We start from the raw sequence: 15489 nt of genomic DNA on the forward strand, positions 1-15489 counted from the left end.
ATAAGCAAGAAGCTGCAAGCCTCACCCAGTCTCGGTTGGGGTGGAGACAGGGAGGGCTTCCTAGAAGAGGTGACTCCTGACCTGACACGAAAGCCTGAGTACCTACATCACCAGGTAAAAAAGTCAGGAGTGTTCCAAGTCGAGGGCACAGCCCACACAAAGGCCTGGCAGCAAGTGAGCCCTAGAAAGGGCAGACAGCGGAAGCTTTCCAGTGTGGCAGGGAAGGGCGTGGTGAGAAGGGAATGTGGATTAGTCATCACCCAAAGTTTTGGCATCAGCCATGCCCAGGTTCACACCTGGTTCTGCCATCCTCTGTGACCTCAGGCAAGTGACCCCGCCTCCATTTTCTCTCCTGTAAGTTCCTGCCTCATCGCCAAGGCTTGTGTAGTGATTCTTGGCCTGGCTGCTACCACAATTTTGTCTCTTGTGATCTTGTTGTCTAAGCTATTATCGTATTAATTATAGTATTTTTTTTAAGTTCACTGTTTTTAGTAATCTCTACACCCAACGTGGGGCTCGAACTCATGACCCCAAGATCAAGAGTCTCTTATCTTCCAACTCAGCTAGCCAGGTGCCCCCAATATTAATTATATTATTGAAGAGTCAATGCATTAGAGTAGTGGTTAAGGTTACAGGCTAGGGAGTTCACCCTCAGAGTCAGTTTGTTTATTTCTAAAATGGAAATACTGCATACATCCATTCCATAGGACTGTTATAAGGGCGTATGAGGTTATATGAAAAGTGCTCAGGAGAGTGCTTGGCAGTTATTTTTACCAGTATTATCTAAGGGTGAGTCAGTCAACCACCTAAGGAATCCAGGTGGGTTGCAGGAGGAGGAAACAGCATGGGTACAGGCACATGTAAATGATTCCTCTTTACTGAGCGTTTACCACTTAATTCTGAAGGGGAAGGGGAACCCTTGTTCTCATTTTACGGGTTGATAAATCCTTGCTTAAACAAACAAACTAAAACAAAAAACAGCCTTCCTCAGCGCCCAAGGGATCTCAGTTATTAAAAGGTAGAGCCAGGATTCAAACTCAAGCTAAGCCAGCCTCCAGGAGAGGTTCTATGGGCCAGACATCCAGAATGCCTGGGAACCAGATTTAACTCCCTCTGAGGAGCCCTGAAGTTTGGAGGTTGGAGCCCGAGAGCAAAAGGTCTCCAAAGGAGGTTTCAGGCGCCATTTTTCCTGCCAGCTTCTGCATTCCCCCCGCCCCCACTCCTCCACCCGATCTCGGGAACATCTAGTCTCAGAAACCAGGCAGTGGCCAGAGGGACTCTTCCCGTGCCCAGGCCCCTCTTTAGAGATGGGAAGAAGGAGGCGACACTTGGCGACCCTGACGCGGGGTAAAAAGGTGCGGGTGGAGGAGGCACAGGCAACTTTCGCAAGCGGCAAGGTTCTTCCCGCGGTTTGGCCGCCATCCGGGCTGCTGCAGGGTCCCGAGAAATCTAGTCTAGCCTTAGCGCTGCCCCAAATGCCGGTGCGTGTCCTCGGGCTGTGGGCCAGACAAAATTCGGGGTCTCCAGATGCTTTGTCGCGGCAAGAGTAGGATAGGGGGCCGCGTGCCAGGAGTCCCTTTTCCAGCGGACAGAAAACCGCACCCGTGGCCGCATGGAGAAGAATCCACACTGCAACACTAGGGGGTGATCTCGGGCGCGGCGACTGAACCTCCCTCCCTGGATTCATTCACCTGAGCTGAAAGGAACCGGGGAAGACCTCAGACCGCGGGAGGTTGGGCGGGGCCGAAACCCACAGTTCCGGAAACGAGAAGGGCGGAGCCGCGGCGGCCGCATCCCGTTACGTGAGGCGGGCCCGGCGCACGCAGGCGCTACTTCATGCCGGCTCTAGGACCCCGCGGACGCTTGGTGGGCCGCTCCGCAGTGCCTAACTGGGTCTAGGCCGCCTGAGTCACGGGCCCCGCCCTACGGAGCCGGACGCGGGCAGAGGCCCGGGAGCAGGACGGACGGACCGACCGACCGGAGGATCGGTGAGCGAGGCGGTGAGCGCCCGACCTGGATTACCCCTGTAGTCCGTAATCCCGGTCCTTGCGGCCCTCGTGTCCCACGAATCCCTTAAGTCCTGGTCTCAGGGGTCCCCCAGACTCATGACCTCAGATTTGAAGCCCCAGTCTGGCACCCAGTTATCCTGCCCCGAGGACTCTTCCACCCTCTGTCTCGGGATCTAAAATTCGAGCCCATGGATTTGAAAAGTACCCCATAAATTTCTGCCAGGTTCGAGTCCCCAGAACCACGATCCTTAGATCCGTTCTCCCAATTATAATGGGAACCCCGTTATCCTGGGCCCCGGGATTGGCACCCACAATCTTAGATCCGAACCTACAGAATCAGCGGTGACATTGTAATCCCGCTGCTGGAAGTAACGAAACCCTCAAGCTGGGATTTCTTAAACCCTGCCCCAGAGGCCTCCAGGTGGAGAATCTCTGATCCTGACCTGCCCACGACCCTACGTTCAGTTCTGGGGCTCGGTCTCAGATTCGAGTGTTCAGACGCGTCAAAGATGCCTTACCAACTTGGGCCCCCCCATCATGAGAACCCCACCAGACCGGGACCCTTACTCTTAATGATGCCTATGCATAGACTCAGTCCAGGGTCCCTTAAGCTAGACCATGAGATCCTTTGGACACAGAGGGGATTTCAAACCCGAGCCCCCGTCCCTTTCCCACCCATCCTAGAAGTATCCTCCTCCAGAAGCCCCGACCCCATTCCAAATGGACTCTCAAGCTCCAGCCGGAGAATAGGTCCCCGCCCGGAGGCCTCATATTACTCCCCCAAGTCCAGCTGCCAGAAATGCGTATTTTTGTGTGGAGGGAGCGGGTTCAATGGCGATGCGGACTTGTGACCCCTTTTTCCCCCCTCAGGAATCTTAATTTGCAGCCATGTTCCTGGTTAACTCGTTCTTGAAGGGAGGCGGCGGCGGAGGAGGCGGGGGCCTGGGCGGGGGCCTGGGGAATGTGATCGGAGGCCTGATCAGCGGAGCCGGAGGTGGAGGAGGAGGCGGTGGCGGCGGTGGCGGCGGCGGCGGAGGCGGTGGCGGAACTGCCATGCGCATCCTGGGCGGGGTCATTAGTGCCATCAGGTAAGGCGGGGCCCGAAGAGGGGAGGGGCCTGTCGGAGGAGCATGTCCCACCAGCTTAGATTGAGGTAACCTGGCGACTGACCTGCAGTCTTAATTAGGCTGGGCTGGGCCTGGGCTGCGGGATCCGCCTCGAGAGGGCGGACCGTAAGGAGGCTGATGGCCGCTCAGGAGGCGGGGCTTGACATGGGCGGAGTCTGACTGTTGAGGGAACGATCTGATGGGGCGCGGCTGGGAGAGGTGGAACTTAATGGGGCTGGGCGCGGCCTGCTTCCCGCTACCCGGGAGACGAACGTTAGGGGGCGGAGCCAATGAGGCTTGGAGTCTCATCATGGGGGCAAGACTTGGCTTATGGGCACGGCGGCGTGGCGGTCGAAGTCGGTCAGTGAGGGGGTGGACCCAGAAGAGGCCGAGGCCTAATGGCATAGGGGAAATGATCTTGAAGGGGCTAGGTCTGGCTGGGAACTGAGTTAAAATGGAAATACGACCTGGTAGATGTGGACCTGGTAGATGTCGTTGGGGTCCTAATTCATCATGGCCTCCCTTCAAAGGGGTGGGAACTCATGGAACTGGGGTGGGATGTTGGGAAGACACAGGCTTTTAGAAACCCATAGGATGGAGTAGGTTCCTAGACAGAGGGAACCTGAGGAGGGTGGAGCCCCAGGAAGCTGGGTCAGAGCTTCTATGAAGCGAGCTGTCAAAGGGGCTGAATCTGTTGAGGAATGTGCCATTGGGCAAGTGTGCCCTGCCAGGAGTGGGACCTACTGTGGGGGCAGGGCTGAGTTTCCTGCCAGGTGTAACCAGGGCAGCAAAGATAGGGACAGGTGAGGACAAGGACAGATAAGTCAAACAGAGGGAGAGGTAGGGAGGTAGTGGGCTGGGGTTTGCACAGTTGGGTTTCAGGGGCTGTTGCTGTCTTCGGAGGCCCGCCCACTGGTGCTAACCACTCCCTTACTTGTCTCCCCTCAGTGAGGCAGCTGCACAGTACAACCCAGAGCCTCCGGTAAGCCACCCTCAATAATCAGAGACCCTGCTTCTCACTCCAAGGCCTTTTCCAGCATCCATCATTGTCCCTTAGTCCCTCTTAGGAAATTCCTCTCATTAAGTCTCTCCCTTGCCATGTCCCCAAACTTAGTCATGTTCCCTGGACCATCTCTCATTCCTTTGATCACCCAGCCACCTAGCCCGCTCTGACTTTCCCACCTAGTGATGTCCTGGCCAGGGCACCCCTCCTTCACTTGCCCTGAGATCTTCTCCCTCTGCAGCCTCCACGCACCCATTACTCCAACATTGAGGCCAATGAGAGCGAGGAGGTCCGGCAGTTCCGGAGGCTCTTTGCCCAGCTGGCTGGAGATGTAAGTAACCCTGGGCCCCCATCCTTGTCCTGACTCTTCCTTGCCTTCCTGTGGGCTGCCCTTGCACATACACTCAGCAGTGGCAACCCCCAAAGAATCCCCAGTCTCTCTCGTGACACTCTTCCCTTTAACCATTCCTGACTTTTCCCCACAGGACATGGAAGTTAGCGCCACAGAACTCATGAACATTCTCAACAAGGTCGTAACCCGACGTGAGTTATTGGGCTCAACACATAGGGTGGGCTTAGAGTCATGGGCGCTGGGGTAGCTGTGACCTCTGACCTCTGGCTTTCAACCTGTCTCCCACAGACCCTGATCTGAAAACTGATGGCTTTGGCATTGACACGTGTCGCAGCATGGTGGCCGTGATGGATGTATCCTTCGGGGCAGTCTGACTGGAGCCCTGGGTGAAGAAGGAGTTTTGTGAGAGCACTGTTGGGACAGCCAGGATGTAGCTTGCATACCCACAAAAGTGGACATGCATATATTGGAACACATACCCAGGCTTGTGGCAATAAATAGTAACATCAGCTGTCACAGCTGGCACTTCACAGACATCATGTTAAACAGGCAGATTTTTTTTTTTTTTTGAAGATTTTATTTATTCGTCAGAGAGCAGGGGGCAGGCAGAGGGAGAAGCAGGCTCCTCGGCAAGCAAGGAGCCCAATGTGGGACTCGATCCCAGGACCCTAGGATCATGACCTGAGCTGAAGGCAGCAGCTTAACCAACTGAGCCCCCCAGGCGTCCCCAAGATCTCGTTTTTTGATGTCTGAGTAATATTCCATTGTGTGTGTGTATGTGTGTATACATATATATATGTATACATATACATATATATACACCACATCTTCTTTTTCCTTTCATCTGTCTATGAACTTTACATAGTTTGGGTATTGCACTGAAGGCAGATGCTTAACCATCTGAGCCACCCAGGCGTCCCAAACCAGCAGAATTGTTATAGTCCATTTTGTAGGTGATGAAACTGAGACTCAGAGAGAGGCAATCATTTGTCTAAAGGTATACAAAAAGAGGAAGTGGCAGGATAAGAATTTGGACTCAGGTCTTTTAGGCTTGAGAGCCTAAGCTTATTTTCTTTCTTTTTTTTTTAAGTAAGTAGTACCCAACATGGGGCTTGAACTGATGACCCAGAGATCAAGAGTCGCATGCTTTACTGACTGAGCCAACCAGGCGTCCCAAGAACCCAAGCTTATAACTGCTATAGGTGTGGCCATATACATGCACATATATACAAGGGCACACCATATAGGTGAAGATACGTGAAGGCATGTTCACAGGAATTCACATGCATGTTTGCACATGGGCTAATCATCAGCTCATCTTGAATACATGCATGCTTCACACATAGGGAGAATGTAGACACACGTGTATTGTCATGTGATCACACATGTTGCACTGAGTTCTACGAACTTGGCTGTGCTGCTTAGCAAGGTCTTTTGAGCCTCTCTGCCTCAATTTGCTGGTCTGTAGAATGAAATGAGTGATAAGGGTGAAACTGAATTGGAGCCATATGCGAAGGGTTTAGCGCAGTGCATAGCACAGTAAGTGGTCTGTATGCACTAGCTGCTACTATGATCCTAGGTAGATTTTCATCTCTGAATGGGTTTCTTCTCTGTCACTGGGAAATAATACTGGTGAGGCTGGTGTTTTAAGGATTCAGTGAGAAAAGTGATGTTCCTAAGAAGCTTAGCACTACCTGACATGTACTAGGTAACTTGATAAGTCTTGGCCGTCATTATTGAGAGTTTATGAAACATTAACCCCTGAGCTGAAGACTTTATCTCATTCTGCTTGTATCATAAACCCAGCAAGTGTGTACTGTCCTCATCTGATTTTCTATGATACCCTTGTTTCTCACATATCCTGACATTCATGAAATTGAATTGCTATTAAGAATTTTATAGGGGTGCCTGGGTGGCTCAGCTGGTGAATCGACTGCTTTTGGCCCGGGTCTTGATCTTAGGGTCCTGGGATCAAGTCTCCCATCAGGCTCCCTGCTCAGCGGGGAGTTTGCTGCTCCCTCTCCCCCTCGGCTCATGTATGTCTGTATGTCTGTCCTGTTCTCTCCCTCTCAAATAAATAAGTAAAAATTAAGAAAAAAAAATTTTATAAATGATGGGGCACCTGGGTGGCTTAGTTAGTTAAAGCGTCTGTCTTTGGCTCAGGTCATGATCCTGGAGTCCCAGGATAGAGCCCCACAGTAGTGGCATTGGGCTCCCTGCTCAGCAGGGAGTCTGCTTCTCCCTCTTCCTCTGCCCCTCCCCCTGCTCCTTCTCTCTCTTTCTCTCCCTCTCTCTCAAGTAAAAAAATTTTTTTAAAGATTTGTTTATTTATTTATTTGACAGAGAGAGAGAGTTAGTTCACAAGTAGGCAGCAGCAGGCAGAGAGAAGGAAGCAGGCTCCCTGCTGAGCCAAGAGCCTGATACAGGGCCCGATCCCAGGACCCTAAGATTATGACCTGAGCTGAAGGCAGGCTCCATCCACTGAGCCACCCAGGTGCCCTCTCAAATGAAATCTTTTAAAATAATGGATAGGGGTGCCTGGGTGGCTCAGTGGGTTAAAGCCTCTGTCTTTGGCTCAGGTCATGATCTCAGGGTCCTGGAATCGAGCCCCGCATCAGGCTCTCTGCTCAGCAGGGAGCCAGCTTCCCCCTCTCTCTCTGCCTGCCTCTCTGCCTACTAGTGATCTCTGTCTGTCAAATAAATAAAATCTTTAAAAAAATAAAGTAAAATAATGAATAAAAACACAAAAATGCTGGAACTTTAAAAAGAATTTTGTAAATGAGCTAGTTACTATTTTCAGGTGAGGAATTTATGGAGAAGCTCAATATAATTCCCCATGGTTATGGTTATGCTTATTAACTTAATTTTATTTTACTGAAAAATAAAATATATTTATTTATACAGTAATCTCTATACCCAATGTGGGGCTCAAGCTCATGACCCTGAGATCAGGAGTCACATGCTCTTCCAACTGGGCTAGCCAGGAGCCCCCAAAATGAAATAGGAACTAAATTCTCTATGGATAAAAAGAAAAGTCAAACCGGATCCAAGGTGGTGTGACAGGTGGGATGGGAGCTGGGGTTTTAGCCCAGGTTCCCCTGCTCCGTCGTGATCACAATGTGTAGTATGTGTGCACCTGGGTACAGTCATTACACTGTTCTTAACACCCTTCCACCAGAGTGACACCACCGGCAAGTTGGGCTTCCAAGAATTCAAGTACTTATGGAACAACATTAAAAAGTGGCAGGTGCGTGGTGACCTCAAACTCAAAGCCCCTCAAGCCAGGAAGATGCCACGCCCCACGATGTTCAGTTGAATCCTTCCCTCCCTGTCCCCACAGGCCATCTACAAACAGTTTGACGTTGACCGTTCAGGTACCATCTGCAGCAGTGAACTCCCAGGGGCCTTTGAGGCAGCAGGTATGGCTGGCAGTGAAATGGTCTGACGGGGGTGACATTGGTAAGGCAGCCCCATCCCCCCACTGTGAGCTGGTCTGAGCCTGAATCCTAGGGGGGGTGGGAGTGGGTCTGGCCTTGTGGCCCCAACACCTGAGAAAAGGAAACCATTCCTAGGGTTCCACCTGAATGAACATCTCTACAACATGATCATCCGACGCTACTCAGATGAAGGAGGGAACATGGATTTTGACAACTTCATCAGCTGCCTGGTCAGGCTGGACGCCATGTTCCGTGAGTGACACCCCAGGTCTCTTCCTGGGTGGGGATTTGTTCCACCTCTGGCCAAGGTCTCCTCTGAGCCTGACCCTGAGCCAAGCAACTCCAGGGACATCAACAGCCTCAGTTCTTGCCTGCCCTCACGTCACTCACAGTCCATTGGAGGAGAAGCAAATCACCAGACAGTAACCACTCAGAATGGTTACAGTTGGGATACAGGGAGCTCAGGGCTGTGATCAGGCCTGGGAGGAGAAGCTCAGGTCTGAGTGGGTTTAGATTTATGAGTGGGAAAGCCCAGTGAGCGGTCTGAACCTAGGAGGCACCTGATGCAGACTAAAGGGTCAAGAAGGGCTTCCGGGAGAAGGACAGGTGTGAATTGAGGGATGAGGAGGAGTGACCCAAGGAGAGAGCCAGGACAAGTGTTGGTGTGGGAACAGCCTGAGTGAAGGGAAAGAGAAGGTGGTGCTTCTGGTGTTTTTTTGTTGAACTCAATTCTGAATGCTGGAGAGGGGTGAGGGATGCAGAGACTTAAGGCTGGGAGGGGTTGGTAGGGGCTGGATTATGAGAGCTCTTATGAACATGAATGCATTGAATCCTTAAGACCACTGAGAAGTGGGAATTATTGTCCCCATTTTCTGGAGGAGGAACCTAGGTTTCAAGGAAGCAAAACTGCTTGCTCCCAGCCACTCAGCTAGGAAGTTGCAAAGTCAGAATTTGAACTTGGATCTGAGAGAACTGAGGAAAAGGAAGCAGGAGCAATGGGCACAGTCAGGCCATGTGAGGCTGTGAGTGTCATGTTCAGGAGTGTTCAGACCATTACTGGGGGCAATGGAGAACCATAGCCGGTTCTAGGCAGAGGAGGGACGGGGTCAGGTTTGGCTTTAGGAAGATCTCTCAGCCTCCGGAAGAGCCCACAGAGGACAAAGCATTTAAACCATGGGTAGAGAAAAAGGGGCAGGTATGTCAGGGACATGAGGGAAAGGGGGAATGGACATAAGGGCAGATGATTCCCAAAGTCACTATGAGAAGGCCCAAGAAATGGCCACTGGGTTCACCAGCAAGGGGGCCAACAGGAACTGCACTAAGTGCAGTGTCCAGGACACCGTGTGCGTAGACACCTGAGGGGGGTAACCAAGTTGTTAGTGAGGGAGCAAAGACAGTGTAGACCTCGGTTTGCCTAGGTTTGGCTTTGGGTGGGGAACACAGAGGCAGGGTTCAGGACAGGAGTGGGGACTACACCAGATTGGGAGCAGGAAGTGCAGCCTGCAGAGCTTCCTTCCAGTAGCCTGTTTGGGCTGGAACTGGAGGGCTTGGCCCTGAGAGGTCTTTGGGAGGCTCGGGCTTAGGCAGAGGTGTGGCACAGGTGAGTATAAGGAGGGCATTACTCGGGGAGGGGGGGGTCAATCCTGATGTTCCTGGGGCACATCACTTCACTTCTCTGTGCCTTGTTTTAAAATGACACTTAATCTCAGAATTTGATTACATGAGTTAATAATACCTGGAAAGCACTTTATACGGTGCTTGGCACAGAGTAAGATCAATATAAGTGCTAGCCATTATTTTATTATATTTCAAAAGATTTTACTTATTCAAGAGGGAGAGAGAGCGAGAGCAAGAGAGAGAGAGAGAGAGAGAGAGAGGGCGGGGAGGGAGAGCCCAATGTGGGGCTTGATCCCAGGACCCTGGGATCACAACCTGAGCCAAAAGTAGACGCTTAACCTATTGAGCCACCCAGGTGCCCCTATTTTACCATATATATACATATATTTTTAAAATTAAATTAAGTAAACTTTATATGCAATGTGGGGCTTGAACTCATACATGACCTGGAGATCAAGAGTCGCATGCTATACCAGCTGAACATGACAGGTGGCCCAAGTGCTAGCCATTACTATCATCATACGTAGTATGTTAGTATATTTTTATCTTTTTTTTTTTAAGATTTTATTTTTAAGTAATTTCCACACCCGACATGGGGCTCAAACTTACAACACTGAAATCAAGAGTCACATGCCCTACAGACCAAGCCAGCCAGGTGCCCCTGTCTATTTTTATCCTACAAGCCAAATCCCCCAACCCTTTACTTCTCTAGGGGCCTTCAAATCTCTTGACAAGGATGGCACTGGACAAATTCAGGTGAACATCCAAGAGGTAAGAACTCCCGTTCTGGGATGTGGGTGCCCAGCAGGGGACTCTCCCCTCAGCTCCTTGTACCAGCTTGGAGCCTGGGCTCCCTCCCTGCCATTTTGCCAACAACCCTTGGGGGAGAGCAGAGAAAGGTGTCTGCTGTTCTTTGGTTCCCTGTTCTCACCCCGTGCCTTCCTCTCCCCAGTGGCTGCAGCTGACGATGTATTCCTGAATGGGAACCCCAGACTTGCTCCCTCATTGCCTCACTATGGGAGTCACCTTGGATTCCTCCGTCTCTCCCAGGGCTGAGCCAGGCTGCAGTCTCGTCTTCATGGATCTGCTGACCCGCAGGTCTTTTGGTTCCCCCAGCCCTTGGCACTCGGCTTCTCAGTCAACGGCCAGGGCCCAACATGCCCCAGCGTGCCATGCCCCGAGTTACCCGTGGCTCTGAGACTCTAACACACCCTATCCCGAGGGTCACCCCATCCCTGACACACCCATCCCACACCCACTCCATAACCCCTCTCATGCACCTGTGCCAAACCCAACCCTTACGTTGCTTCCACACCCTAGGGGCCCTTCTCTTGGTTCCGGGAGGGTCACTCTACACACTCTGGCACACCTGCTCAGAGTCACCACCCTGGCAGCCAAACTCTAGGCCGGAACAGGCCCGGGCGCCCCCGTGCCTTTATCTGTACTCTGCTCTCAGCCTTCCAGGCCCAGGAGGAAATAAAAGCATCCCGATTGCTGTTCTCTCTGAGATCTGCCTCCTGTTCTGAGTGTTGAGGGCTGGTTCTATCTCTTTCAGGGGCAGAGGGAAGTCTAGGTCCTAGAGGGTGGGGGTGGCTTGGTCTGTCTCCATGTCTATCCCCAGGCCTGGATCTGCATGTTTCCTAGTCCTTTTTCTCATACTGGATTCTAGTTGAGCTGCAGTCTTGTTCTTGATGAGATCCCCTCCAGATCCTGTGGAGGCTGAGACTGGGACCCAGAAGCCTGGGCAATCTCTGCTTCTGCTGCAAGAGCCAGGCTCTTGGGAGGTCTCAGTGCCACCCCCATCCCACCTACCCTGCCCCCGGCCCTACTCTGTTCCCCAAGGCCATGCTTGCTCCCTCTTGCTCCTGAGTCTGTCCTCACTTGCCTGTGCCTCTGTTGTGTCATGGACCATGCTCAGTACCTTCCTTCCCACCCTCAGGCCTCCACAGGGAGAGGGGCTGCCTTCCCAGAATAGAACCCCTCTCAAATTCAAGGACATGATCCCAGATCCCCAGGCCCTAAGAGACAGCCCAGGGGTACTGTTTCGGGTCCCCAGCTCCTCAGGAGGGCTGAGAGGCAGCAGCATCGTTCGAGTAGCCTTGTGTAGTAGTAATCCTCTAGCAGGAGGGACTCAAGGCTGGGGCATCGGGCTGTAGTGATTCTTTGCTGGTGGGAGGATGGGCAGGGGGGTGGGGGGACACCAACAAACAGAGGCCACAGCTGGGCTGGGTTCCCCAAGAAGCCAGCACATTTATTGATGCTTGTTCAGGTTCTTCTAGCTTCTTGGTCTCACTTCTGGTGAGGGAAGGAGGCCCAGCCAAGGCAGTACAGGCTATAGACGGTGCCTAGGGAGGGAGTAAGGGGACACAGTGTGAGATCCTAATTGCCTTCCTGGACCACATCTTTGCTTTTAAGCCCCTCTGCAGGCTCCTTAGTCACCAGTCTGGATCCCAGCTCCAGTTCACGCTCCAGCTCCCTTCCCAAACTGCCCTTCAGGTGGAGAATTCCCTAGCCTTGCTCCAGACCTGGCTGCCAACTTCCTCCACAATTCCTGCCTGGACCCCAAAGCCCCTCCTGGGACAGAAGCCCAAGCCCTAGGTGCTCCCTCCCTCCCTACATGCTAGCGTGGACTCCTGGACCGTGCCCCCCAACCTGGCCAGCCCAGAACCCAATCCCCTCCCTAAGCCCCTGCCCAGCCACTAGCCCTCTCCCCAAACCTCAGCAAGCTCACTCCAGCTGAGCCCCTCCTCCTCCCCCAGCAGCTCAGGCGGCGGTGGCCCGGCACTCACCCCCTACACAGAGCCCCATGGTCACTCGGTACAGGATGTTGTCGGTTCCCCCGCCCTTCAAGTGCACCGGGAGGTCATTGTCCGCCTGGGTGGTGGAGGCGTCCGATGAGAAAGGGGTACAGGTTGCTTCGTGGACTGTATCCCTTCTCCCTCCTACTCTGCTCCAGGACGGAGCCTGAGGTCTGGGTTCTTCCCCCCGCCCCGCCCCGCCCCTGCCCCGCCTACCTGGAAGAGTTTCTGTTTCTCAGCCACTCGGTTCTGGAAGCGGTTCCGGGTAGTTGAGCTGAAAGAGCGAACCAGCGCCTGGGAGACCTGGCGGGGAGGGAATCGGAGACACCTGAAAGGGTGTCCCCGAAGGGTCTGGCTGGGGGGGTGGGAGGACGGGCACTCTGAGGCCCGGACACCGGGATGGCCCTCTTCCTTGCGTGTGTCTCAAACGCAAGAATCGAACTGCTAGTATGAGGAAGGGAAGGGGTTCTGTCCAGAAAGGCCCAGAAAAAGGGACTCGCGCCTAGAGAGTCTGGCTTGGAGGTTTCCTGGTTGTCTAGAGGGCCCTGGAAGAGAAGCGGACCCAGAAGGGACACTTGATCTGCGGTTTCAAGTCCCGAGATGGTGGGGTTTTGCTTTTTTGGTGGGGAGGGTTTCCTAGATTAACGGGAGAGGCCCAAGTCCCGGGAATGATCCGTCCTGGGTCTGGGTGCCTAGCGGGGTTACCATACTGCCTAAGAAGTCCGGGGCAGGGGCCGAGAAGCGGTGTTAAGTTCCCACGGCCTAGGTCCCGAGGTGTTAAAGGGGTCCTGGATGAAGGGAAGAAGCTCAAACCGGGGCGTTGGGCCATGTTAGGGGTCCTCGGCTGTCTCAGAAGTCCCTGGGTTAGGAGGCGGGGGTTGAGGGTCCCAGGCTGTTTAGAAGGGGGTCCGGAGCCCTGAGGGGGGCTCACGTTCCGAGGCCCCAGATCCCGGGACGTTTAGGGAATCTCGTATTGGGGCGAGGGCTTCCGGGTTGGGTTTCCCGGCCCGGCCCTTGGGGGGCCCTCACCCGCAGGGCCCTCATTCTGCGTCCTCCTCTTCGGCCGGAGTCACCTCCCCTCTCGCCCCAAGGACACACAACGCCCTCCCCACCCCGGGAATCCCAGGCCACGCCCTCGGCGCGCCGCGTGACCACCCTGTCCGGGGTCTGCGGTGGCGGGTGGGGTGTGGGGGAAGCCGGGTGTATCCCGCTGCCAGATTCGGGTTCGTGCAATAGGCTCGCCGAGGGGACGCCCCAGTCCCGCCCCCACGCCAAAAGGCACGAAGCATCCATCTGTTACTCCGAATTTCTGCTGGTTCAAGTGGAAAGGAAAATGGAACCAGGGAATACATTTTTGGTTTGTTTCTTCGGAGATACCCGTCTGGGGCAAGTGCAGTTCTCTCCCGGGGTCTCTCAGATTTCTCCACACCGGAGCTGGTATTGGAGAGCGACTGAGGGAGCAGATAAACGGGTTCCAACTTCTCGTTCTATCTACATAGACTGTGAGATTGCGCCTCCGAGCCTGTAGATAGTGACCGTATCTGTACTGTAACGTGGGGGCTGAGTCAGGATCTCCCTCCGAGGTGTGTTGAGAGCGTTAAATGACCTCACAGAACAGCATAACCGAGATAACAGTTATAATCTTGGTAATAACTTGCAAACTTACTGCCTAACTGAGCTAATAACAACTGCAAGAAACGAGAGCTCTTATTTTTACTGCTTTCGAGCGGCAGGCTTGTTAAAAAGCAAATTTAACTGAGTCAATGTGAAGATCTGAAAGATTTCATTAAATGATTCATGAATTGGGCAGGATGTCATCCAGCGAATGTTAGGGAGCACCCTGAAGCTACAGAAAAGGAAAGGTTTTGAAAGGCCTGGGGGAGGGGATTAACAAAGAATGCATTGTTTTAGGCTAGGTTTCCCTCTTAAGGGGGATGGTTGGGGTTTATGGGATTACCTCCTAGTGTTGACTAGTAAATTCCCTTCATGTTCCTGGGGGAAACTACGGTGAGGTTAAGTATTAAGTCTTGGTTTACTGAAGTGGGGCCTTGGCACAAGTGACTCTATCTTGGGCCTGTGATTTTTCTTTTTAATATATATATAAAATAAGATCTTGGGGCACCTGGGTGGCTCAGTGGGTTAAGCCTCTGCCTTCACCTCGGGTCAGGATCTCAGGGTCCTGGGATGGAGGCCCGCATTGGGCTCTCTGCTCCGCAGGGAGTCTGCTTCCTCCTCTCTCTCTGCCTGCTTCTCTGCCTGCTTGTGATCTCTCTCTCTCTCTGTCAAATAAATAAATAAATAAATTTTAAAAATAAATAAATAAAATAAAATCTTAAATAAATAAATAAAATCTTAAAAAAAAGTATTAAGCATTGAGCAAAGATTCATCTGCTAAATTAGCCTACTGTAGCTTTTAAATGGAAACATCTAAAGTATTAAATTTACAAGCATGGTTTGAAAGTGTTAAGGGAATTTAATTGCTTTAAAAGCCCTCTTTAAAAGAGATTGTTAAACCCTTTTAGACTATGCCACAGTCATGACTAAAACCACTAGGGCAGCCATACTTAACCCTGGCAGCACATCAGGATTAAACAGATATGAATATAGACAAATAATGTATTTCTTAACTGTCTTAAGGTAATAAGGTACAAATATGATACCTTTTACTTCCAAATACTTTACTCCCAAATACTTCAGCTTTTCCCAACTTTCCCAAATACTTGTATTTCCCAAAAACAAGGACACCCTGTTACATAACCACTGCCCAGTCATCAAAATCAGGAAATTAATACTAACACGACGTTATTGTCTAATTCACAGAACTTTTTTTAAAATTCACCCACTGTCCCACAAATAAAGAGAGAAAATGTTCTAAATGATTTTTCTAATCCAAGATTCAATCTATAAATTGTCAGTCATCAGGTTTTTCATTTTTTTAAGTCCTTATCTGTTAGAGATACATACGTAAATATGAAATATGATGTTGGAATTTGCTTTAAAATACTTCAATGAGGGACGCCTGGGTGGCTCAGTTGGTTAAGCGGCTGCCTTCGGCTCGGGTCAGATCCCAGCGTCCTGGGATCGAGTCCCACATCGGGCTCCTTGCTCAGCAGGGAGCCTGCTTCTCCCTCTGCCTCTGCCTGCCTCTCTGTCTGCCTGTGCTCACT

General features: G+C 52.1%; 2 protein-coding genes across 3 annotated transcripts; one reads left to right on the plus strand and one right to left on the minus strand.

Moving 5' to 3' along the window:
* Positions 1-1760: 1760 nt before the first annotated feature.
* On the plus strand, positions 1761-11031 carry CAPNS1 (calpain small subunit 1). Of its 2 annotated transcripts, none has more exons than XM_080827982.1 (11): positions 1761-2000; positions 2880-3097; positions 4064-4097; positions 4360-4449; positions 4604-4661; positions 4759-4823; positions 7649-7717; positions 7811-7889; positions 8043-8159; positions 10237-10295; positions 10477-11031. In XM_080827982.1, the coding sequence occupies exons 2-11, from the start codon at positions 2898-2900 to the stop codon at positions 10501-10503; spliced, it is 798 nt and encodes a 265-aa protein (XP_080684108.1). In that variant the 5' UTR covers positions 1761-2000; positions 2880-2897; the 3' UTR covers positions 10504-11031. The 2 variants fall into 2 exon arrangements, with proteins under 2 accessions (XP_080684108.1, XP_080684109.1); XM_080827983.1 differs by having other exon boundaries at positions 1761-1988.
* Positions 11032-11750: 719 nt separating this feature from the next.
* COX7A1 (cytochrome c oxidase subunit 7A1) lies at positions 11751-13559 on the minus strand. Its single transcript, XM_080827984.1, has 4 exons — positions 13352-13559; positions 12539-12625; positions 12314-12398; positions 11751-11869 (listed from the first exon to the last, which is right to left on the minus strand). Exons 1-4 carry the CDS (start codon positions 13364-13366, stop codon positions 11814-11816), a joined length of 243 nt encoding a protein of 80 aa, XP_080684110.1. The 5' UTR covers positions 13367-13559; the 3' UTR covers positions 11751-11813.
* Between the last annotated feature and the right edge of the window lie 1930 nt (positions 13560-15489).

The sequence above is a fragment of the Martes martes genome (genome assembly GCF_963455335.1).
Source record: "Martes martes genome assembly, chromosome: 17".
In the NCBI taxonomy this organism is placed as follows: Eukaryota; Metazoa; Chordata; class Mammalia; order Carnivora; family Mustelidae; genus Martes; species Martes martes.

Coding starts and splice junctions, on each gene's coding strand:
- CAPNS1 (XM_080827982.1), top strand. CDS start 2,898: ATGTTCCTGGTTAACTCGTTCTTGAAGGGAGGCGGCGGCGGAGGAGGC. Junction 4,824..7,648: donor GCATGGTGGCCGTGATGGAT/GTATCCTTCGGG, acceptor CCCTTCCACCAG/AGTGACACCACCGGCAAGTT. Junction 7,890..8,042: donor AGGGGCCTTTGAGGCAGCAG/GTATGGCTGGCA, acceptor AACCATTCCTAG/GGTTCCACCTGAATGAACAT.
- COX7A1 (XM_080827984.1), bottom strand. Junction 12,399..12,538: donor AGAAACAGAAACTCTTCCAG/GTAGGCGGGGCA, acceptor TCCACCACCCAG/GCGGACAATGACCTCCCGGT. Junction 11,870..12,313: donor CATGGGGCTCTGTGTAGGGG/GTGAGTGCCGGG, acceptor CTCCCTCCCTAG/GCACCGTCTATAGCCTGTAC.